The following is a 25,194-nucleotide window of genomic DNA, read 5'->3' on the forward strand; positions in this document are numbered from 1 at the left end:
GAATGCAGATAGTCACCTAGGAGACGGACACTCACAGGGCAGAGATTTCTTAGATTATAGGAAAAGCTTAGAGACAAATCCAAATGTCGTTAGTCACGCCCCTTTACACGCGCTTGGGGATAGCGACTCAGTGTCCACGTCGATGGGGCCTTCCAATTCACACAGCCGCGTCCTTTTCGATCAGGTATTGAACTCAAACGACAGGGTTAGAGCCCAGGCTCAGGGAGGGGGAGCCACATCAGGCAATAGTAAAGAGAAACAGTTCCTCTGCATGTTCTGTAACAAAGGCTTCAGCTGCCTCCAGAAGGTGGAGATCCACCAGAGGATCCACACAGGGGAGAAACCATTTAGTTGTACCCAGTGTCATATGCGCTTCACCCAGGCTGGCCACCTGAAGAGACACCAGATGGTCCACACAGGAGAAAAACCCTACAGCTGTACCCAGTGTCACATGCGTTTCGCCCAGGCTGGTGACCTGAAGAGGCACCAGAGGGGCCACACAGGGGAGAAACCCTACAGCTGCCCCCTGTGTGAGAAGAGCTTCTCAGAGAGGACCTACCTCAGGATACACCAGCAGAAAAAACATTCTCAATAGAAACATAGAAAATTACCATTCTACCTGATAGCTTCTGACTTTAGATCAAAACCTTCACTAAAGACAATGATGCATTTTTATTTTTGTCAGTAGAAAAGACCCACAGATGCATTTGGAATAACGAGATTCACAGATTTCAGTGTTGAATATTCCTGGATAGAATAATGCATCCAGACATTGTGTGATATATAAAGACATATATAAGCCTAAACAGTCTGTTAGATGTTGTGTTTGTACTATGTAGGCCAGGGCTGGGCAATTGGCAGAAATTTGTGTAGAATTGCAGTAGACTTGCTTTAAAACGGCAACATTATTTCTACGCCCAATGGCAAAATGTGTAGAATTGCAGGAATTTGAAACAAAAGTTTCTCTCTGCTGTCAAGAGGGGGCCTCTAAAATGTTTTGCTCGCGGGTGGGGGGTGGGGGGGGGATCACAGACCTGTGAACCACTGCGGGCCCTCGTGATGAGGTCAGATTTTTTTATGGACCCCACTCCCGTCAACGTTGCCCATCTCTGGTGTCTCCACCTATGAGTAGCTTGCCAAACATTTCTGAAAGTACATGCACTTTTCATGTGTTCCAACAAATCTCACAAGTATCAGACACAGCAAGCTCCCAGCTACAATCTAGTCAACGCTGTATTGACATTATCCCACCCCTGGTTAGTCACTATTGGCTTAAAAAAGCCAAACTTAACACAATATCTGCCCATTCATTTTCAGCAATATTGCCCATCTGTCTGTATGGTGCAGGCATTTGTCTCCCTCTGTGTAGCCAGTTGATGTGATAACTGTCTTTTGAGTTTCCCCAAAACCTTCTCAATTAAATGTTGTGTTTGTATCTATTATTTGCATACTTTGCCATGAAATGAGCAGCAGCATTACAGAACCATTCCTCACTCGCTAGACCTACAATTAAAGGGGAATTTGTTTTTTTGTTTTCTTCCAGACCGACCAAAAAAAGTGTTCTGATGTGATTTAAGCATTTGATTTCGTTGTTTCTCTATGAGCAATTGTAGTTTTAAGAGTGAAAAACCAGGAAAAATATAACATTACATAATTTTGGGGGGGAATCTCAGATTTTATAGGGCCCCCTTAGTTGTTTGTTAACAATGAATTTATATTTAGAGAGAACACAACTTTCTCTCCTACACTAAGGACCCAGGGAAGAGTTGCAGGGCAGAGAAGAACGTGCCAATTTGAAAGCTAGAAAAACAAATGGTAGCTTGGAACATGTTTCATTTTTTTAAAAGAAGCTCTTATGCTAGAAAAGGTTGGAAACCGCTGCTGTATGATGTTCTCAAATGCACGTTTCATAACTTCCATTCAAGTACTTATTTTTTTCCCCCAACAACACCTTTAATGAGAAAATGAATGCATTTTATCAAGTTCATGAAGATATTTTTTTTTAATGCCAGTTCTTTTCAGCCAATTTGTATCTTTAATATACAGTTGAAGTCGGACATTTACATACACCTTAGCCAAATACATTTCAACTCAGTTTTTCACAATTCCTGACATTTAATCCAAGTAACAATTCCCTGTCTTGGGTCAGTTAGGATCACCACTTTATTTTAAGAATGTGAAATGTCAGAATAACAGTAGAGAATTATTTATTTCAGCTTTAATTTCTTTCATCACATTCCCGGTGGGTCAGAAGTTTACATACACTCAATTAGTATTTGGTAGCATTGCCTTTAAATTGTTTAACTTCGGTCAAATGTTTCGGGTAGCCTTCCACAAGCTTCCCACTATAAGTTGGGTGAATTGTGGCCCATTCCTCCTGACAGACCTGGTGTAACTGAGTCAGGTTTGTAGGCCTCCTTGCTCGCACAAGCTTTTTCAGTTCTGCACACAAATGTTCTATAGGATTGAGGTCAGGGCTTTGTGATGGCCACTCCAATACCTTGACTTTGTTGTTCTTAAGCCATTTTGCCACAACTTTGAAGGTACGCTTGGGGTCATTGTCCATTTGGAAGACCCAAGCTTTAATTTCCTGACTGATGTCTTGATGTTGCTTCAATATATCAACATCATATTCCATCCTCATGATGCCATCTATTTTGTTTAGTGCACCGGGCCCTCCTGCAGCAAAGCACCCCCATAACATGATGCTGGCACCCCCGTGCTTCACGGTTGGGATGGTGTTCTTCGTCTTGCAAGCCTCCTCCTTTTTCTTCCAAATATAACGATGGTCATTATGGCCAAACAGTTCTATTTTTGTTTCATCAAGATCAGAGGACATTTCTCTAAAAAGTACAATCTTTGTCCCCATGTGCAGTTGCAAACCATAGTCTGGCTTTTTTTATGGTGGTTTTGGAGCAGTGGCTTCTTCCTTGCTGAGCAGCCTTTCAGGTTATGTGGATATAGATACTTTTGTAACTGTTGTTTTGGGATTGATTTGCACTTTTCGCACCAAAGTACGTTCATCTCTAGGAGACAGAACGCGTCTCCTTCCTGAACGGTATGACGGCTGCATGGTCCCATGGTGTTTATACTTGTGTACTATTGTTTGTACCGATGAACGTGGTACCTTCAGGGTTTGGAAACTGCTCCCAAGGATGAACCAGACTTGTGGAGGTCTACAATTATTGTGGAGGTCTTGGATGATTTCTTTTGATTTTCCCTTGATGTCAAGCAAAGAGGCACTGAGTTTGAAGGTAGGCCTTGAAATACATCCACAGGTACACCTCCAATTGACTCAAATTATGTCAATTAGCCTATCAGAGGCTTCTAAAGCCATGACAACATTTTCTGGAATTTTCCAAGCTGTTTAAAGGCACAGCAATTTCATGTATGTAAACTTCTGACCCATTGGAATTGTGATACAGTGAAATTATAAGTGAAATAATCTGTCTGTAAACAATTGTTGGAAGAATTACTTGTGTCATGCACAAAGTAGATGTCCTAACTGATTTGCCAAAACTAGAGTTTGTTAACAAGACATTTGTGGAGTGGTTGAACAACGAGTTTTAATGACACCTACTTAAGTGTATGTAAACATCCGACTTCAACTGTATGTGTGGTTTTCATATGGAGTATTTAAAACTTGTTTCTGTTTTAATAAACACAAAATGGGACCTTTCATTCTAAGACTTTCATTGAGATTCTCTTTATACATCACATATGATCTCAATCTATTCTGCATAAACCTGACAGACAGCACTTTATAACCATCATACACTTACTAAGTATACTTACACACTAACAAACACCTACTCTACACATCCAAATAGTTTAGTCAGGTTTGTCTGACTTTTGACTTATCATAGCTAACATATTTTTACCCACAACATCATATTTATGTCCAACATGATGGGTTTATCAACAATGAAGTTATTCTGTAAATACAGTATAGGACTCAAAGGTAGTGGGGATGGCTAAACACTCCATGTTGAAAGTGTGTTTATTTTCTGTGTACATACCTGAGGGAGTGTAATTTTATTTGACCTTTATTTAACTTGTTAAGTCAGTTAAGAACAAATTCTTATTTTCAATGGTGGCCTAGGAACAATGGGTTAACTGCCTTGTTCAGGGGCAGAACGACAGATTTGTACCTTGTCAGCTCGGGGATTCGATCTTGCAACCTTCCTCTTACTAGTCCAACACTCTAACCACTAGGCTACCTGCCGTCCCAAGTGTATGTCTGTGTAATCTGTATCATCCTGTCTCTTCCAGGAGGAGGGTCCAGAGGTGCTGCTGGTGAAGGAGGAGGGGTGTGAGGAGAGTCTGGGGAACTCTGAGGGGACCATGGTCATGGAGGACAACCAGACTATACCTCCTGAACCCACAGAGGAACCAGCTGAGCAGCACAGGACCACACACAGTCTCACTGAGGTGAGCCCACTGTAAACTACTGTCTGAATGGTATTAGGTCAGGGCCTGTATCCACAAAGCTTCTCAGATCAGTTTAGCCTTTTAGATCATAATAAATAACAGCACTCTTACTCAGACTATTTGTAGATATGGGTCCAGGTCTTGATAAATGTAGTCGTAAGTGTGGGACCATGCCTTTTGAATTACTAAACCATTAAAGAGGGTCAATAAATCAAATCAACTAGCAGTTTGCCTAGTACTAGTACTAACATATCTTAGTCAGTAGACATGGAGGATGGGAATCTTGATCTGCTGCTGGTCAAAGAGGAGACAATTGAAGAAGAACCAGAGAGCATTGATCTGCTGAGTGGACTAAAGATGGGGGATAAAGGTAAGGGACAAATACATATAGCCTACATACAGTAATATATCATCAATGGGAATAGTGATGCGCCTGGCAATTGTTTTTCTCTTCATTCATAAAATGAAATCAGTAGAACACGCATTGCAATGTACAAACATGACCAAGTTATTGACAACAACAAAAAAGCCATGTTTGTAACGTCTGTTTTCTAACCTCTTCCTGCAGGTGGTTGGTTGGAGGCTAACAGAGGAGACTGGGCAGCCAGCTTGGATTCCCAGACCCCAACAGGTGCAACCAAGGGCCCAAGGGACATCACCACTGAGCAGATCAGGACCAGAGGCGACATAGTGGAAGTCAGTGGATGGGACAGCGTCCTCAACTCTGGGCTGGGGAACAACACTGTTAACCACAACCAGAAACAGACAACCGAACACAAAACAACAACCGAACTTAGTGTCCATGACAACAGACTAGCTGAGACCAGGGCGAGGTGTAGATTTGGTCTGCGGGCACGAGGAGGTGTCTGTCTAAGAACAGACTCGGCTAGCGATGCTCCGTCCTGCTCCTATAGTTGTGATTCAGAGAGACTGATGGCGCCTCAGGTTAACCCCCTAACAGGTGCTGCCTTCAGCCTGCCTTCTATAGGATCTATCAACTGGAACATGGACCCTGTGACAACACAGACAGTCCCTGGCCTTAATCTTCCTCACACTCTCCTAATGTTAAACCAGACCTCAGACAATGCCAGTGCCTCAACACTAAATGGCTACACAAGCCCATTGACAAATGACAGTAGTAGTAACGCTATCAGTAGATCTGGTGGCAAAGAGAAGCGATTCCAGTGTTCGTTCTGTGGGAAAGCCTTCAGTTTCCCCAAACAGGTGGAGATCCACCAGAGGATGCACACAGGGGAGAAGCCATTCGGCTGCCACCTGTGCCAAGCCAGTTTCTCAGACTCGTCCAACCTGAAGAGGCACCAGAGGGTCCACACAGGGGAGAAACCATTCGGCTGCCACCTGTGCCGGGCTAGTTTCTCCCACTCCTCCAGCCTGAAGAGGCACCAGAGAGTCCACACAGGGTAGAAATCCTTCAGCGCCCCAGTGTGAGAAGAGGTTCTGCCACCAGCTGAACATGCACCTGGAGGTCAACAAGGGGAACAGGTTCTCAGCGAGGAGGTACCTCAGAATACGCATAGTGATATGTTGTACATTTATATTGACATTTTAGTAATTTAGCACACTAGTTAGTTTGAAGGTAAAGTGTTTTATACACAGATCTTTACAGGAAATCTACTGATCGTAACAGTTTGTTGAGGGCTGACAGTTGTCACCCACTTCCCTTGAAAAATAGTTCAGATTTCGACAGAAATATGGCTGAGACGCAAAGAAAATTCAAGGAGAGGAGGTACAAAAATTATCAGATTAATATTGCCATTGAGAAAATCCAAAAACAAAACTAGACATAACCTTTTTCAAGGTCAGTCCCGCAAAAAGACGCATTCTTGCGTTCTAACTACCCGCTATTCAAAGTGCTCTGAACAAATTAAGGGAATCGTTCAAACATTGGCACATTCTAAAATCCGATAATAATCTCGGTAATGTGTTTTCGAACCTCCCCTTGGTCGTATTCTCGCGGGGCAGAATTCTCAGAGACCAATTGGTACACTGATTTACCACCCCAAGATATTCCCGAACAATGTCTTTTTGCGCCCGTACTGGATGGAAATTACAAGTGTAATGGCTGTGCTCAATGCAATGGCACTTATAAATGTTGATCCTTCAAACACCCAAAAACAGGGAAATAGATCCCAATCAAAGTTGTTATTATGTGCTCCACTAAGGCAGTTATTTATCTGATAACTTGTCCTTGTGGTAAAAATGATGTGGGTAAAACAAAGCACAAATTAAAAGTACGTATCTCAGAGCATCATTAGGTGCAAAAACTCGACTTACCCAGTTGCGGCCCACTTCTTGGAAGCAAACCACTCGATTTCGTCTCTGCGTTATATTGGCATCGAACATGTCACCCTCCCTAGGAGAGGGAGTGATCTTGATAATTTGTTGTTAAAATGAGAGGGTGTCTAGATCTTTAATTTAAAGACCCTTGCTCCCTTCGGTCTCAATGCAGACTTTGATCTGAAGCCATTCTTGTGATTATTGTAACTTTTGCCATTGTAATCGTTTGTAAGCTTGTGTAGTCTAAAATGAATCTATGACCCTATGCTATCCATTTGTTTTTTGTATGCTGATCTTTGTCTGCCATTTTAATATGTGAGAATTAACCAATGATATTAGGCCACACTTGGCCATGATTACAGACAGCGGTGTGTCTTTTGACACTCTATAAACAAGTCACCCCGCAGTGTTTGTGATTACACCCTGATGAAGACAGCTTGGCTGTCAATGTTGGATATTAAATGTTTTGCATCTGAGCTCCGAGAGTGTGCGGCTCTCCTTTATTTTCAAGTTTTCTACTCCATTAGCCAGCACCTCGCCTATATACGTGTGCGTTTCTTTTTCTTCTTGAAGGTAAAGTGTTAGCAAAGTTATTCAACAGTCGTTGCCAAAAGTTTTGAGAATGACACAAATATTAATGTTTACAAAGTCTGCTGCCTCAGTTTGTATGATGGCAATTTGCATATGCTCCAGAATGTTATGAAGTGATCGGATGAATTGCAATTAATTGCAAAGTCCCTCTTTGCCATGCAAATGAACTGAATCACAAAAAAAAATTTCCACTGCATTTCAGCCCTGCCACAAAAGGACCAGCTAACATCATGTCAGTGATTCTCTCGTTAACACAGGTGTGAGTGTTGATGAGGACATGGCTGGAAATCACTCTGTCATGCTGATTGAGTTCGAATAACAGACTGGAAGCTTCAAAAGGGAGGGTGGTGCTTGGAATCATTGTTCTTCCTCTGTCAACTTTTGGAGGATGGCCTGGTGTCAAGAAGGGCAGCAAAAAAGCCACTTCTCTCCAGGAAAAACATCAGGGGCAGACAGATATTCTGCAAAAGGTACAGGGATTGGACTGCTGAGGACTGGGGTAAAGTCATTTTCTCTGATGAATCCCCTTTCCGATTGTTTGGGGCATCTGGAAAAAAGCTTGTCCGGACAAGACAAGGTGAGCGCTACCATCAGTCCTGTGTCATGCCAACAGTAAAGCATCCTGAGACCATTCATGTGCGGGGTTGCTTCTCAGCCAAGGGAGTGGGCTCACTCACAATTTTGCCTAAGAACACAGCCATGAATAAAGAATGGTACCAACACATCCTCCGAGAGCAACTTCGCCCAACCATCCAGGAACAGTTTGGTGACGAACAATGACTTTTCCAGCATGATGGAGCACCTTGCCATAAGGCAAAAGTTATAACAAAGTGGCTTGGGGAACAAAACATCGATATTTTGGGTCCATGGCCAGGATACTCCCCAGACCTTAATCCCATTGAGAACTTGCGGTCAATCCTCAAGAGGTGGGTGGACCAACAAAACCCCACAAATTCTGACAAACTCCAAGCATTGATTATGCAAAAATGGGCTGCCATCAGTCAGGATGTGGCCCAGAAGTTAATTGACAGCATGCCAGGGCAGATTGCAGAGGTCTTGAAAAAGAAGGTTCAACACTGCAAATATTGACTCTTTGCATCAACTTCATGTAATTGTCAATAAAAGCCGTTGACACTTATAAAATGCTTGTAATTATACTTCAGTATTCCATCGTAACATCTGACAAAAAATATCTAAAGACACTGAAGCAGCAAACTTTGTGACAATTAATATTTGTGTCATTCTCTCAACTTTTGGCCACGATTGTACTTATCAAATGTATCGTTTTGTGCAATAAAAAGTACTAAACTTCAAGTTGTGAGTGTATGGCGATATTGTTGAAATTAAATACAAAAGTAACTCTGTGCTGACTGACGTAATTATTTCTGGAGCTCTGAAGCGGCTGGTCACAAACCTTGGCCCCGTATCAAGGGCCTCATTTGTAATTGTTGGGTACATTTCATACTATCTGTGTGTCGCATGTCTGAAAAGAGAGCGCACGTACAAAAAAATATTTATAAACATATGCATGTTTCCCATTATAAATCAGACCTGTCTTGAAACTGAGCGCACGTGAACAAGCATTAAAACTCTGCCTGAAAAACGCCCATCATTGACATTTTATGGTGTATACTTTAAGTATTGGAATTAGGCCAAGGCCATTTATAAAGGAAATAGCAATGGCAAACTTGATCAAATGTCTCTGGAGGTGTTGGCAAAATATTTTAAACATTTACAGTGACATTTGCTGTATTTAAAGTTTCTGAAAGAGAAAAACTTGCAAATTGTTGTGGACCTGTAAACAGATATTTTTAATTAAATATTATTTTGCATTTACTTTTTCCTGAACCTAAATATGCTGCACTGCCCGCAAATAATTCTAAAACCTTGTCTAATATCTACTTAGAAGCAAAATATCAGCTTTCTGGTAATCTTTTAAATTCCACTGTACATTATAAACCGCGCTCCCTTTTGGATGCGTAAAATACTTATAATAGCCTCTCTTATAGGCACAATTTCACACTAAGGAGAGGCCCTTCAAGTGTAAGCTGTGTCCCAAGAGCTTCTCCTTCCCGACTAGCCTGATCAGACACAGGAGTGTCCACAACATGGAGAAATCGTAGCAGTGTAGCTTGAGATGTACACAATCTGGGGCACCATTCTTTAGCTGACATATTATAGTTATGTGAAGTGTCGTTGAAAGGAGTGATAACTGGAATGGCGTTAAGTGTTGAGGGTCAATTGAAGTTGAAGATTCCCGGGGTCTGTGGCACCCACCGTTTGGTGCGATGCAGACCCGGCGGAGAGCGTGGTGAAACAGAAGACACTGGCAGCCCATTCTTGCATAATCAATGCTTGGAGATTCCCGGGGTCTGTGGCGCCCACCGTTTGGTGCGATGCAGACCCGGCAGAGAGCGTGGTGAAACAGAAGACACTGTCTGTACTACTGAGTTTTGATGTAGAGTCTTGACCAGATAAAGACAATGTATCAGTTATCCTGTGAGAGCTTTTGTACCGAACCCATTGCAGTGTTTTAGGTGTCAAGCTTAAGGTCATGTGGCAGCATTGTAAAGGAAAGAGATTCCTAGATTTGTTTTTTTTGGTGTTCATGCCCATGTTTGTCAACTGTAACGCTGGAATGGAACTGAAATCACAGAGGATAGATGTGGTGGCAGCTGCAGAGAAGTACTTGGGTGTACAAGGTTTTACTGCAGAAGAGTTACAGGGTGTTTTCAACCATAGTGTCTTGTCTTCACAGGCCTGGTGCAGGATCAGATAGGGCTAAAGTGGTGGAATAATTGATTTTTTAATGGGTGTAGGGTTTGTTTGTAGGGCAATTTTTTCACAAAATGTAATGAATTCATACTAAAGTAGGCGGATACATAGCCAATACAGGAGGCCAAATAGGAAGAGTAAAAAGCCCCCACCAGTGCGTGAATGCTGTCTAGCGTAGTTTGTTTCATTGACATTTGAAAAGTGTTCTGTTTCCATCAAGCCTGTCATGACTTTTTTTTATCTGACATGTACTTTACTCGAATAAAAATGTTAGATGGAAACCTGGTTAGACATCAAAAATTAACCATGAAACAACAAAAAAAATGAAACGACCAATTCACCGTATTAGAGATGGAGGATGAAAGATGGCGGAAACCAACGAGAAGTAAAGTTGAGGTGGAAAATTGGAAACTCAGACTCATTTTTAGTCGGTGAGGGTTTTGGACCAATGGAACCTGGGAGATCCTTTTCAAATCTCGATAAATGTAATGTTTGCGTTGGGTGAAGTAGCATCAGTGAGGGTCACGAGAAGTGGACTTATTTAGATGTTTTGTGTGTCCGCGGAGCAGAAGCAGCATGATTTGAACCTCAAGAAGATCTGAGTGGAATGTTTTGCGTGTGTATCTTCAAAGCAGAGTGCCAATCAAGGGGGTTATCTCTGGGGGGCGCATAAAGTACGCGCAGATGTAATACCTGGGGAAGTAGGAGGAGTGGTTGGTGCACTTTGACCCGTATGGTAGATGGGGCGAAGAAATTAATTTCATCCACTCTTTTGTTCTTTGATGAAGAGTCTCTCCCTTATGTAAAGTTGAACAATATGAGATTCCCCGTAAAAGCCTATGTGCACAAACCCCATCAGTGCCATGAATGCAAAAGGGAAGAGTATCGATATGCCAGCGGAGGTTAGATGCTGGTGGCGAACATGGCCTGAATTCCAGGATTGCCCTGTTAGAGTGAAGGAGACAGGTGGCAAGAGTAAGGCCTGTCCAGTATGTGTCCTACCTGGAGGCGGTGAGAAGAGTTGAAGGAGCAATAGTAGTAGAGCCTACACCAATGAATGTTCCCCGGCAACCGAGGTATCCAGTTATATTGCATGTTAAAAAGGTGGACTTTGTGCATTTATTGCAACGGTCGTAAACTGCACAGCACAAATCCTGTCAAACAGTGCTTGACTTGGACAGAAATATGTGCCTAAACTCGTTTTGGGTGCCGGTATTGTTTATATTTAGGTGCATGAGCTCCACAATACTTATGAACTAATATTATATAAGAGGTACAGGAGCTATTGCAGTCGAGAAACTGATCCGCCAGTGCTCAGCTACGGAAAGAATATGGATATACTGACAAGATACATGTCTGTCCGCCCTAACAATGGGAGTCGTTGTTGTCAAGCTCCCATCTATCCTTTTTGTATTTGTGGATAATTCATTATTGTAATACTTTTTTGAATATTCGATGAGGGTTGTTGACGTCAACCGCCTGTATTATATGGAGAGACATGCTATGCTATTAGCCTCATTCCATGAATCATCTCTCTCCATGAATACGCAAAGAAATCTCGAGACAACTCTGAAATAAAGTTGGCGGGATGTCACGTGTCCTACTTATATATCAGTACACTTAACGTAAGCATTACAAAAATGATTTTTTTTATCAAATAAACCTAATGTAGCAAATACGCCAATTATTTTTTTTGTTGTTGACCAAATTCGATACCCTCATTGACCTCCACACAAAAACTCCATACTTGGTGGGTGAAACGAAAAAAAAAACGCCACCTGCTGGAGGGAGACAGATTTTCCGCAGAGTTGGGCCTCTCGTCCTCTTTGACTCCGGTGAGCTCCTGCAAGTCGAGCACTGCTGTCAAAGGATGGTCCCTCACAGGTCCCTGAGTCTGTGTGGCGATGTGACTTGAATTTGAATGTTTTTTTGTTGTTGGATAATGTCGTTTCCCCCCCAGTCCTACAATGGATTTATTTTATACTTGTATAGTTTACCACCCGTACAGTAAGAAGCGGTATGCACCTCTAAAGATTGTTTGCGGACAGCCATAATACCATAGAAGAAGAACGAAACGTGCGCGTCACTGTGAGCGGAAGTGAACAGTGACCAAGAATAATTTCCACGTTATCGTTTTATTGTTATATAGACGCTTATTAACACACTGGAACTCAAAATATTAATAATTTAACTGCACAATATCACATACTTATCTCAGATATTCTTTAATTCGTGTTGGAGACAGGACGTGGTTGATAGTTATCTAATAGGTAACGCTATCTAGCTGTTAGCTAACAATGGCTAACTATATGGTTTTTCACACTCAAATAGCCTCCATCATGGAGGTGTTAGCGAATGCAGCAGTGACAGAGATCTGTAAACTCGTAGACGACGACTATGCAGTGCTTCGTTTGGAAATTTCGCAAAGCCAGAAAGAAAACAGGGGATTGCGGAGGAAACAACAACTATTGGAACTGAAGGTGGCACGTGACCGCGCAGATAGGACAATGCGAGAGCGCGTCCTCGCCAGTCGTCCCAGTAGTGTCAAGATCCTCGACCGATACAGAGGCATGGCAAGAGGTACATTTCGCAGAGGCTGCAGGGCTCCCCTGTGCGCATATGTTAAGATGTGTTACACAGAATTGGGTCTTGGCCAGTTTTGGGATAGTATGCCATACTTCCCCTAATTACTTAGCTATCTTGTAAAAACATTTATTTACCAGGCAGGTCAATTAAGAACAAATTCTAATTTCACAAAGACACTCATTTTCTAACCAGATCCTTGATTTACTGACTTTCCTATTTTCATACTCAATTAAAATAATGTGAGGCATGGAAAATAATCAATCAATAAATAATATATCAAAAAGTGATGAGTAGTCTTACCTTCCATCCTTGCCAATTGTAGACCGTGTCAATAGTGGACAAAATAGCCTTGCGCATTGACAGTAACTCACTTAACCACCACTTTCCCCCCAATCACTCTCTTCAGGTGAAGGACATCTCACTGGAGGCCACAGGAGCTTTGTGAAGCCAGCAGGACACAATACATGGAGAGATGACCAACCAATCACTGTTGATGAGGGGAGTGGAACCTCACCACAGCACGTTATCGTGATAGAGGTTAGTGTCATAACATAACAGTAAAAATGACAGGAGATCAAATGTGGCCCGTTTTATTTTAGAAAGGATTCCCTCTGCTATTCATTTGCTTACATGTACATCTTCATTTATCTGCCACAGGGGAGCTTGTGAGACTTCCCTATGACATTGTTATCCAATTCATCTCATCATGTACCGGTAATAACCTCCTCTCTTCTTGTGTCAGTCTGGAGATGCAGAGGCAGCAGGTCCTGGGGTCAAGCAGGAAAGGACTGAAGGAAAGGACCCAAGACACAACAGAGACATCCAGACTGGAGCAGCGGCTGGAGTGGCGCCCCCTGTAGCCACGGAGGACCTCCCCAACGCCGTCGCCCCACAGGCCAGGCCCCGACGCAGCATCACGGAGGTCAGTGGAACGCTAAATACCATCCTCAAGTCAGAGAGACACAGAGACTATGACTGTAACACACAGGCTCTTACACACAGGATATGACAACAGATCAGAACCAGAAAGACTGGGTCTGTTGCCACTGGGCTGCCCCACTGCTAGAGGGTTTCACAGGTCCCAAAAATTAGGCCTGTTCCAAAATGGAACTGGGGCTTTACCACCCTGTCCCAATATGCAAAAATACATGAAAAAAATATGGAGACCTGTTTTGAACGGACCTGAGGACAACTAGACCCGTTACGTATAGACTTGGTCAAATCCAGACCCCTTTTGTCTTAAACTACTTTATTAACGGGAGCTGATAAAGCAGGGGAGGAAGGATGAGAGAGATGCCACTCAAGCAGGCGGGGGAGGGGCCGTACTGTGAGCGAGTGACAAGTGGAGGGAGGAAGAGGTGAGTAGGCAACCAACCAAGCCGACTCGCGCTATAGTAGACTAATATCTGCCGTAGCTAGGTTATTTATCATTAAATATGATTATGTAGTATCTATGACTGCATCAAACTGGAAGAAGCTAGTTCGAGAGCCTGGCTAATTAAGGCGGCAGTGCGTGCTTTCTCATCCTACAGGTACAAATAACAAAAACTCCATTCAGAATATTAAGTAGCAGCCTACCTGTTGGCTCTTGGTCGTTGTAGCCTATCCTTGTCCTTCAACATTTAGTTCCGTTATTTTAATTCCATCTTCCATTGATTAGATATCTCCTAACCTTTGTCACGTAGCGAAGCCCTACGACTGTAGCCTACATCTGCCTTGATGACTTATGATTGGCCCACAACAACCAGCTACACGCTCCACTCTCATGAAAAGCAAGAGCAGCGTCATAAATAATCACATTTTTCTCTCTCTACTGCAGCAGTCGCGTTCAGATCTGTATGGCTCATTCCGGTTAAGTCAGTTAAAATTACATATAACCAAGACCTGTGATATTATTTCGAATTCTGGATCCGAAGCTGCTTAGGTCCCGGGTAAAGGTGGATACCTCTACCTACTGCTCAAGAGTATTTACTGGTATTTCACCAGAGCCAGAGGACAGTTCATGGTGACCATTAGATACTGGCGTCACCTGCCAAATGCAGGTAGATTTTGGCATTGGTGGGTAAGATGTCTATTTCACTAGCCACGTTGACGGGTGGTCAGGGCTCCACAGTGCGAGCTTTTCACTCGCTTTTGTGAATATAAATAGTGAAGTATGATCACATTTATAGTCAAATAAATGCTGCAGTAGTTGAAGTATTTCCGACGCTTTGTTTCATAGCTGGTAAATTAATCACACAAAATCAAAGAACTACGAATCCTATATAGCCTATTCCAACTCGCGCTGCAACACTGCCTTGCTGGAGGCTGCGCGCACGTGAAGAGCTGAGTGAAATGTACAATTTTTTAGAAGAGCTGTGCACTGGCATAAAAGTTGGTTTAATTTACTTGAAACGAAAGTATTGAAGTGAGACTTTGTCCTTGTGTTTCTTGGCTATTTACATTTTGTTCACAAGCTAGGTTGTTTTTCTATGTTTGAGTTTCAACTGCTAGAGAAGAGAAGACAACGCTTCTACTAGTCAGACTCAATCTCAAAGGCGCTACCACGGTAACCTCCCGCCCTCAAAGGGGAAGGTGAAAATGAAAATGTTTGTCTCATCTGATATTTTTGATTTATGTGACTCAGGTCACATAAAATGTTATTATTCAATGTACCACATTACGTACGTCTTACTAGTAATACATACAACATTTTTAGAAACATTACAAAGCATCTGTTTTTTGTTGTTTTGTTGGTGTAACTTTACCTGCCCAAAAAATATTTAAGGGTAAAAAAGTGGCTGGTGGACCAACATGTTTATTCCCTGCTGAAGGTGATGATCTGTCTTGTTCTTACACTACATAGATGGACCCTGGCAACATATCCTTGGGTTTAGAGACAGACTGATCTGTCTAGAGAGGACTGCAACCAGTACAGTAGTAGTGTGTACTCTGAAGGGTGCATAGATTAGAAAGGGGAGGTTGTAAATCGTAGAGGTGACTGTGAAAGTGGAGGGCAAGGCTCCTCCCAAATGGAATGCAGATAGTCACCTAGGAGACCGACACTCACAGGGCAGAGATTTTAGATTACAGGGGAAGCTTAGAGACAAATCTAAATATCCCGACCCACTCCCCTTTACACTCGTTCAGGAATCGCGACCCAGTTTCCACGTCGATGGCACCTTCCGATTCACACGACGCAGAAAGGCTTCAGCTGCCTTCAGAAGGTGGAGATCCACCAGAGGGTCCACACAGGAGAGAAATCCTTCAGCTGTACCCAGTGTCACATGCACTTTGTCCAGTTTGGTGGCCTGAAGAGGCACCATAGGGTTCACACGGGAGAAAGCCTTGCTTGCGAAAGTATTCACCCCCCCCTGGCATTTTTCCTATTTTGTTGTCTTACAACCTGGAATTAAATTAGATTTTTTTTTTTTTTTTTGGGGGGTTGTATCATTTGATTTACACAACATGCCTACCACTTTGAAGATGCAAAATATATTTTTGTGAAAAAAAGAGACAAAAAGACTGAACTTGATCATGCATAACTTTTCACCCCCCCCAAAGTCAAAACTTTGTAGAGCAATCTTTTGCAGCTGCAAGTCTCTTGGGGTATGTCTCTATAAGCTTGGCACATCTAGCCACTGGGACTTTTGCCAATTATTTTGCCACTGGGACTTTTGTTCCTTCAAGTTGGATGGGTCCTGCTGGTATACAGCAATCTTTCATACCACAGATTCTCAATTGGATTGAGGCAATTCCAAGACATTTAAATGTTTTCCCTTAAACCACTCAAGTGTTGCTTTTGCAGCATGCTTAGGGTCGTTGTCATGCTGGAAGGTGAACCTCTGTCCCAGTCTCAAATCTCATGATGACTGAAACAGGTTTCCTTTAAGAATTTCCCTGTATTTAGCGCAATCCATCATTCCTTCAATTCTGACCAGTTTCCCAGTCCCTACCGATGGAAAAACATCCCCACAACATAATGATGCCACCACCATGCTTCACTGTGGGGATTGGGTTCTCAGGGTGATGAGGTGTTGGGTTTGTGCCAGACATGATGGCCAAAAAGCAAAAATCTTAGTCTCATCTGACCAGAGTACCTTGTTTCATATGTTTTGGGGGTCTCCCAGATGCCTTTTGGCAAACACCAAATGTGTTTGCTTATTTCTTTCTTTAAGCAATGGTTTTTTTCTGCTCTGGAATGTACGGCTTAAAGTGGTCCTATGGACAGATACTCCGATCTCCGCTGTGGAGCTTTGCAGCTCCTTCAGGGTTATATTTGGTCTCTTTGTTGCCTCTCTGATTAATGCCCTCATTGCCTGGTCTGTACGTTTTGTTGGGCGGCCCTCTCTTAGCAGGTTTGTTGTAGTTCCATATTCTTTCCATCTTTTAATAATTGATTTAACGGTGCTCAGTGGGATGTTCAAAGTTTTAGATATTTTTTTTAAGCCAACCCTGAATGTCTCCACAACTTTGTCCCTGACCTGTTTGGAGAGCTCCTAGGTCTTCATGGTGCCACTTGCTTGGTGGTGCCACTTGCTTGGTGGTGGTGCCACTTGCTTGGTGGTGGTGCCACTTGCTTGGTGGTGGTGCCACTTGCTTGGTGGTGGTGCCACTTGCTTGGTGGTGGTGCCACTTGCTTGGTGGTGCCACTTGCTTGGTGGTGTTGCAGACTCTGGGGCCTTTCAGAACAGGTGTGTATATATACTGAGATCATGTGACAGATCATGTGACACTTAGATTGCACACAGGTGGACTTTAATTAAATAATTATGTAATTGGTTGCACCAGATCTTATTTAGGGGCTTCATAGCAAAGAGGGTGAATACATATGCACGCACACAACACTTTATTTTTTATATTTTTTATTTGAAACAAGTTATTTTTTTCACTTCACCAATTTGGACTATTTTGTGTATGTACATTACATGAAATCCAAATAAAAATCAATTTAAATTACAGGTTGTAATGCAACAAAATAGGAAAAATGCCAAGGGGGGTGAATACTTTGCAAGGCACTGTATAACATAGGAAGTAACCATTCTACTCAATAGCTTCTGACGTATCGATTAAATCGTGCATTAAAGACAAAGATCTTTTTAGCAGAAAAGATCCACAAGGGCAACTCATTTCAATGTTGAATATTCCTGAGTAGAATATTGCATCCAGATATTGTGTGATTTATAAGCCTAAAAATTGTTACATATTATGTTTGTACTGTGTAGGCTATATGATGTTCACAAATGCCTATTTCATTACTTCCATTCAACTACTTAATTTTTCCCCCAATACCCTTTAATGAGAAAATGAATGCAGTTCATCAAGTTCATGCATATTTTTAGTTGAGACGTCTATGTTAGTTTTTTAGATGGTGTATTTAAAATGGTTTGTTTCATAAATACAAAATGGGATTTTTCATTCAGACTTTTATTGAGACTCTCTTTAGTATACATCACATTTGATCTCACCCTATTCTGCATACTCCCGACAGTGCTTTAGAACAAATATACACTTACTAAATATACCTACACATACTCACACACTAACAAACACCTACTGTACACGTCAAAATAGTTTAGTCAGGTTTGTCTGACTTTTGACTTAGCTGACTCAAATGTACCCAAAACATCATATTTATGTCCACCATGATGGATTTAACAACAATGAAGTCATTCTGTAACTACAGTACAGGACTCAAATGTAGGGGGAATGGGTAAACACTCCATGTGGAAAGTACCTGTATGTCTGTGTAATCTGTATCACCTGTCTATTCCAGGAGGAGGAGGGTCCAGAGGTGCTGCTGGTGAAGGAGGAGGGGTGTGAGGAGGTTCTGGGGAACCCTGAGGGGACCATGATCATGGAGGAAATCCAGACTACACCTCCTCCTGAACCCACAGCGGAACTAGCTGAGCAGCACAGGACCACACACAATCTCACTGAGGTGAGCCCACTGTGAACCTCTGTCTGAATGGTATTAGGTCAGTGCCTGTATCCACAAAGCCTCTCAGAGTAGGAGTGCTGATTTAGGATCAGTTTTTCCTTTTAGATCATGTGAAAAAGACTATGTAGACAGGTGAGGACCTGGTCCTCGATCAGCACTTTTACTCTGAGACTCTTTGTAAATACAGGCCCAGGTCTTGATACATTTTATCTAAAGTGTGGGACCATGCCGTTGAATTATCAAACCCTTAAAGAGTGTCAAGTAATCAAATCAACTAACACGTTTACATATTTATTCATAGCAATCCCTCATTGCCCAATCAAAAGATGTTCCATGGCAGGGTGCTTATATCAGATTTCTTGATCCAACATCCTCTCACTCTGTATCTCTTACAGTCAGTAGACATGGAGGATGGGAAGATTGATCTGCTGGTAGTCAAAGAGGAGACAATAGAAGACGAACCAGAGAGCATTGATCTGCTGAGTGGACTAAAGATGGGGGAGCAAGGTAAGGGAGAAATACATATAGCCTACATACAGTAATAGATCTTCTGGGAATAGTGATGCACCTTGCTATTATTTATTTATGTATTTTCTTCATTCATAAAATTAAATCAATACAATTTATGTTTACATATGAAATACACAATGTATGAACTTCACCAGGTAATTGATTCCAAAAAAATCCATATGTAGAGTTCTCTGCCATGTTTATAAAGTCAATTTTCTAACTTCTTCCTGCAGGTGGTTGGCTGGAGGCTAACAGAGGAGACTGGGAAGCAATCTTGGATTCCCAGACCCAGACGGGTGCAGCCAAGAGCCCAGTGGACAACGTCATTGAGCAGGGCAGGACCAAAGGCGACATAGTGGAGGTCAGTGGATGGGACAGCGTCTTCAACTCTGGGCTGGGGAACAACACTGTTAACCAGAAACAGACATTCGAACACAAACCAACAACCGAACTTAGTCTTCATGACAACAGACTTGCTGAGACCAGAGCGAGGTGTAGATTTGGTCTGCGGGGGCGGACAGATTTCCAAATGCGGCAGAAGAGGACAGACACAGACTTGGCTATCGATGCTCCTTCCTGCTCCTATAGCTGTGATTCAGACAGACTGATGGCGCTTCAGGTTAACCCCCTAACAGGTGCTGCCTTCAGCCTGCCTTCTTTAGGATCTATCAACTGGAACATGGACCCTGTGACATCACAGACAGTCCCTGGCCTTCATCCTCCTCACACTCTCCTAATGTTAAACCAGACCCCAGACAATGCCAGTGCCTCAACACTAAAAGGCTACACAAGCCCATTGACAAATGACAGTAGTAGTAATTCTATCATCAGATCTGGTGGCAAAGTGAAGCGCTTCCCGTGTTCGTTCTGTGGGAAAGCCTTCAGTTTCCCCAAACAGGTGGAGATCCACCAGAGGATGCACACAGGGGAGAAACCATTCAGCTGTACTCAGTGTGATATGCGCTTTGCCCAGGCTGGTCACCTGAAGAGACACCAGAGGGTCCATACAGGGGAGAAACCCTACAGCTGTCTCCAGTGTGAGCAGAGGTTCTCCCACCAGCACCAGCTGAAGAGGCACCTAAAGGTCCACACGGGCGAGAGGCCGTTCACCTGTACTCACTGTGGGAAGAGGTTTTCAGAGAGGAGCTACCTCAGGATACACCAACAGAAAATACACACAACCAGTGTATAGTGACATGTAATGTTGTACTAGTTAGTTTGTAGTTAATTCTATTGGGTTTGGATGTATCGTATGATAAGGCAGAGTAGATGATATGGTGATGGTTGGTGTGATGGTGTCTTTAAAAATGCTTCACTGATGAAGAGTGACAAACTTTGTCCCTATAGGATGATACTGGTGATACATGTTTACTTGACATAAAGTAGTGAAGCTTTGTGTGATGTTTAACCTTTCCAAAGTATTCTACAATACATTTTTTCAAAATGAGGGAACCATTTTTTCAGAAAAAGTACAGAGAAAAGTTATTGTACTGGTCATGTATCGTTTTGTGCAATAAAATTACTGTACTTCAAAGTTGAGTGTATGACCACTTTGTTGAAGTTAAATACAAAACTGACTGTGCTGACTGACTTGGTTATTTTTGTATCATTGCAGGGGCTGAGTTTCCCTTCCCATTCAAACCAAAACGATATACTTCATTCTTGAGTCAACACATATGGACATTTTTTATAATACATTTGTATCAGTGTTAGAGATGGGCTTGACTGTGGAGAACATTTTATAATGTCATGTTTTGGTGTGTACAACAGAGTTGATTATAAAAACGTATATTTGTGTTTACAGTCTGCAGTCCATGAGGACCTGCTGATATCCAGTGTTGATGGCGGGAGAGACTGGACCTCTGAAGCAGCTGGTCACAAACCCTGGCCCCAGATCAGAACCCTGGATCAGGAGCCGTCGCTCTTCCTTCCTGAGTCACAACCAGGACCAAACCATGAGGGACAAAGACTCCACCACCACACAGAACACAACCAGTGGACAAGTGGACTGAACAACCTCAGTCCTGGTGGTCATCAGAGAGACAGAGGCTCCAGTCAGGGATCCAGTCTGCAGCCCAGACCCTTCTCTTCACAGTATCAGTGCAGGGATGGAGCAGGGCCTGGGGTTGATAGAGAGAGACCATCCTGTTCCTATGATACAAACACCACAGTATCCATGATGAACAGAGCAGCTCTCCCTGGGCTTCAGTCTTCACAGACAGTGGTGGGTGAACCCCCTGGGGGTATTCTAACAGGAAGTCTGTCTTCTTTAGGGTCTCGTCAAATGCCTTGCGACTGGGTTCATGGAAGGCCTGTGCCTGTACCTGAGTCTAGCCTTCCTCAGCTACTTCAGGGTTACCCCATCAATACAGACAGGTTCAGGATGGGCGTTCACAAGACGTACCTAGCCTATAACACAGCACACAATGCCAACAACACCCAAACAACGGCTAGATTTCAAGGAAGGAGCGCAAAGACTAACCACCTGAGGGTGGTGGCTCCTGCTTCTGCCACCTGTGGTGTCATTGGGTCACAACGTGGGAGGCCGAGTGTTAAGACGGACGCAGACAAGCCATACGCCTGCCCCACTTGTGGGAAGCGCTTTACTGAGGCGAACTATGTGAAGAAGCACCAGACAGTTCACACCAAGGAGAGGCCCTTCAAGTGCAAAGTATGTTACAGGAGCTTCTCCTTCCTGAGTAGCCTTATCAGACATAGGAGTGTCCACAATGGGGAGAAATCGTAGCAGTGTGGCTTGAGATTTAGACAGAGGACATCTCGGAACCATTATTTAGCTGACATACAAGGCATTCGTAAAGTATGCAGTCCCCTTGACCTTTTCCACATTTTGTTACGTAACAACATTCTAAAATGGATTAAATACATTTTTTCCCTCATCAATCTACACACAATACCCCATAATGGCAAAACAAAAACAGTTTTTTTAGACATTTATGCTAATGTATTAAAAATGTAATAAACGGTACAATTGTACGTAAGTATTCCGACCCTTTGCTATGAGACTCGAAATTCAGGTCAGGTGCATCCTGTTTCCATTGATCATGCTTGAGATGTTTCTACAACTTGATTGGAGTCCACCTGTAGTAAATTCAATTGATTGGACATGATTTTGAAAGTCACACACCTGTCTATAGAAGAAGGTCCTACAGTTGACAGTGCATGTCAGAGAAAAAACCAAGCCATGAGGTTGAAGGAATTGTCTGTAGAGCTCCGAGACAGGATTGTGTCGAGGCACAGATCTGGGGAAGGGTAGCAAAAAAAATTCTGCAGCATTGAAGGTCCCCGAAAACACAGTGGCCTCCATCATTCTTGAATGGGAGAAGTTTGGAATCGACAAGACTCTTCCTAGGGCTGGCCACCTGGCCAAACTGAACAATCGGCGGAGAAGGGCCTCGGTCAGGGAGGTGACCAAGAAACCCAATGGTCAGTCTAACAGAGCTCCAGAGTTTGTCTGTGGAGATGGGAGAACCATATCTATAACATTCCACTAATCAGGCCTTTATGGTAGTGGGCAGACAGAAGCCACTCCTCAGTAAAAGGCACATGACAGCCCGCTTGGAGTTTTCCAAACGGCACCTAAAAGACTCAGACCACAACTCTCTGGTATGATGAAACCAAGATGTAACTCTTTGGCCTGAATGCCAAGAGTCACGTTTGGAGGAAACCTGGCACCAACCCTACAGTGAAGCATGGTGGTGGCATCGTCATGCTGTGGGGGTGTTTTTCAGCAGCAGGGACTGGGATACTACTCAGGATTGAGGGAAAGATGAACGGAGCAAAGTACAGAGGGATCCTTGATGAAAACCTGCTCCAGATCGCTCAGGGCCTCCGACTGGGGCGAAGGTTCACCTTCCAACAGGACAACAACCCTAAGCACACAGCCAAGACAACGCAAGAGTGGCTTCGGGACAAGTCTCTGCATATCCTTGAGTGGCCCAGCCAGAGTCCGGACTTGAACCTGATCTAATATCTTTGGAGAGACCAGAAAATAGCTGTGCAGTGACGCTCCCCATCCAACATGACAGACCTTGAGCAGATCTGCAGAAAATAAATGGGGGGAAATTTCCCAAATACATGTGTGCCAAGCTTGTAGTTTCATACTTGAGGCTGTAGACTTGAGGCTGTAATCGCTGCCAAAGGTGTGTCAACAAAGTCCTGAGTATATGGTCTGAATACTTATGTAAATGTGATGTTTGAGTTTTTATTTGTTATGAATGTGCAAACATTTTTACATGATGGGTTATGTTGTGTAAATTGAGGGGGAAACAATTTAATCATTTTAAGAATAAAGCTGTAATGTAACAAAATGTGGAAAAAGTCAAGGGGTCTGAATACTTTCCTAATGCACCGTAGTTATGTTGAGTGTCTTGGGCTAAGAGGGTAATTAACCACATACCTCTCATTAATCCTTTAATTTACCATTTTAAACAGGCTTGTTGTGTAAATACCTATGTTTAGAGAGACAGTAAACCTAGGCTAGAACAAGGACAATTGAATATTTAACTTATTGAGGTAATGTAGATGGAATACATTTATTCATTGTAATTTTCTCCTCTCGGCTTGAAAGAAACTGATCATAGGAGATTTGACGTGTTGCGTAATAAGCCTAAACCGTAATTCACAGAACAGCGCGCATCACTTTTTCATTTAACCGCACCCTTTGAGCTATGACGCCAAACAAACGGAAGTGACCAATAACAATTTCCACGTTAAGGTTATTGTCATTTAGACGTTTAATAACACACTGGACCATCGTTAATTTAACTGCATAGCATCACATACTTACCTCAGGTTGGGTTTAATTCGTGTTAGCTAACAATGGCTAACTGTGACGGTATGGTTTTTCACACTCAAATAGCCTCCGTTATGGAGGTTCTAGCGAATGCAGCTGTGGCAGAGATCTGTAAACTCGTAGACGACGACTATGCAGTGTTTCGTTTGGAAATAACTCAGAGCCAGAAAGAAAACAGGGCTTTGCGGAGGAAACTACAGCTACTGGAACTGAAGGTATCACGGGAGCGCGTCCTCGCGAGTCGTCCCAATAGTGTCAAGATCCTCGACCGATACAGAGGAATGGCAAGAGGTACATTTTGCTGAATGCCGAGGCTGTGCGGCCTGTCGCCCTGTTCCCCTCTGCTTGTGTTCAGATGTGTTGACCCGATTTTGAACTTGGTCAGTTTTTGGATAGTATGCAATACTTCCCTGACAGCCATCTTGCACCATTTTTGTTATTTACCAGGCAGGTCAATTAAGAAAAGTATTATTGCACGAAGACAAAATTACCTTGTCCAAATACCTATATTTGCGTTTTAAATTGTAGGTATTTTAGGTATGTGAATTTTCTAAAATTGAGTATGCTTTGAATGCTAGTATGTTATAGTCATGTCGGCTTTTCATCTAGTAGAAGTCAATGCACACTTTCGAGTAAGACTCACTTGTGTTTGACAACAGCTGATGAGTTTGACAACAGGGATGTGTTACCAAATGAACGAATGGCGGGAAACATCGAAAATTAGATGACGCATTATCAGTATCTTGCCGAGTTCATAACGATTCAGAACAAGTACATCTCAGACTTCTCGGTATTCAAAACAACTGGGAACTCGGAAAATTGACTGGAAATTGCAAGTCGGAAAATCGGGCATCTTTCTAGAGCTCCGACTTCCCTACCTGAAGATCACTGATGTCATTATTTGACCTCGGTTATTTCCGAGTTCCCAGTCTTGAAAGTACATTGAGCCCCACTGTCTCACGTCACGTGGCGTCGTCCCTTAACGGGGTGCAGGCAGAATCGACACACTATCTAATGTAAGACAATGGATTAGCCTAGTGTGTTGGCATTTGTTGCTTACTGTATTATTTTTTACTAACCGGTAGGTTCTAAATAGTATGTAATACGATTATTACACAGTATGCAGTAAGTATTAGGCAAGCCAGATTTCGGACACTGCCATGAAGTATCATGTTCTAACCAGATTCTTTATTTACTTAATTTCTTATTTTCATACTCAATTAAAATAATGTGATGCATGGAACATAATCAATCAACAAATAGCATATCA

The 25,194-nt window shown here is 42.8% G+C and overlaps 3 protein-coding genes across 6 annotated transcripts in view; 2 read left to right on the forward strand and 1 right to left on the reverse strand.

Moving 5' to 3' along the window:
• The window catches only part of LOC118361908 (zinc finger protein 143-like), a 209,066-nt gene that overhangs the window by 26,641 nt on the left and 157,231 nt on the right, over positions 1-25,194 (reverse strand).
• The window catches only part of LOC118361903 (gastrula zinc finger protein 5-1-like), a 388,384-nt gene that overhangs the window by 7,763 nt on the left and 355,427 nt on the right, over positions 1-25,194 (forward strand). Inside the window, exons 4-6 of one of the 5 annotated variants that reach the window (XM_052485287.1) lie at positions 4,273-4,431; positions 4,690-4,801; positions 5,000-8,684. In XM_052485287.1, the coding sequence (XP_052341247.1) occupies positions 4,273-4,431; positions 4,690-4,801; positions 5,000-5,856 (1,128 nt within the window). In that variant the 3' untranslated portion in view covers positions 5,857-8,684. Of the gene's footprint in view, positions 1-4,272; positions 4,432-4,689; positions 4,802-4,999; positions 8,685-23,770; positions 24,216-25,194 lie in introns of those variants that run through there. The other 4 variants (XM_052485285.1, XM_035742125.2, XM_052485283.1 and 1 more) reach the window with 4 other exon arrangements.
• LOC118361883 (specificity protein transcription factor 3-like) lies at positions 12,139-20,645 on the forward strand. Its single transcript, XM_035742096.2, has 6 exons — positions 12,139-12,675; positions 13,088-13,218; positions 13,424-13,603; positions 18,437-18,601; positions 18,997-19,108; positions 19,345-20,645. The coding sequence occupies exons 1-6, from the start codon at positions 12,393-12,395 to the stop codon at positions 20,301-20,303; spliced, it is 1,830 nt and encodes a 609-aa protein (XP_035597989.1). The 5' UTR covers positions 12,139-12,392; the 3' UTR covers positions 20,304-20,645.

The sequence above is a fragment of the Oncorhynchus keta genome, chromosome 29 (genome assembly GCF_023373465.1).
Source record: "Oncorhynchus keta strain PuntledgeMale-10-30-2019 chromosome 29, Oket_V2, whole genome shotgun sequence".
Lineage (NCBI taxonomy): Eukaryota > Metazoa > Chordata > Actinopteri > Salmoniformes > Salmonidae > Oncorhynchus > Oncorhynchus keta.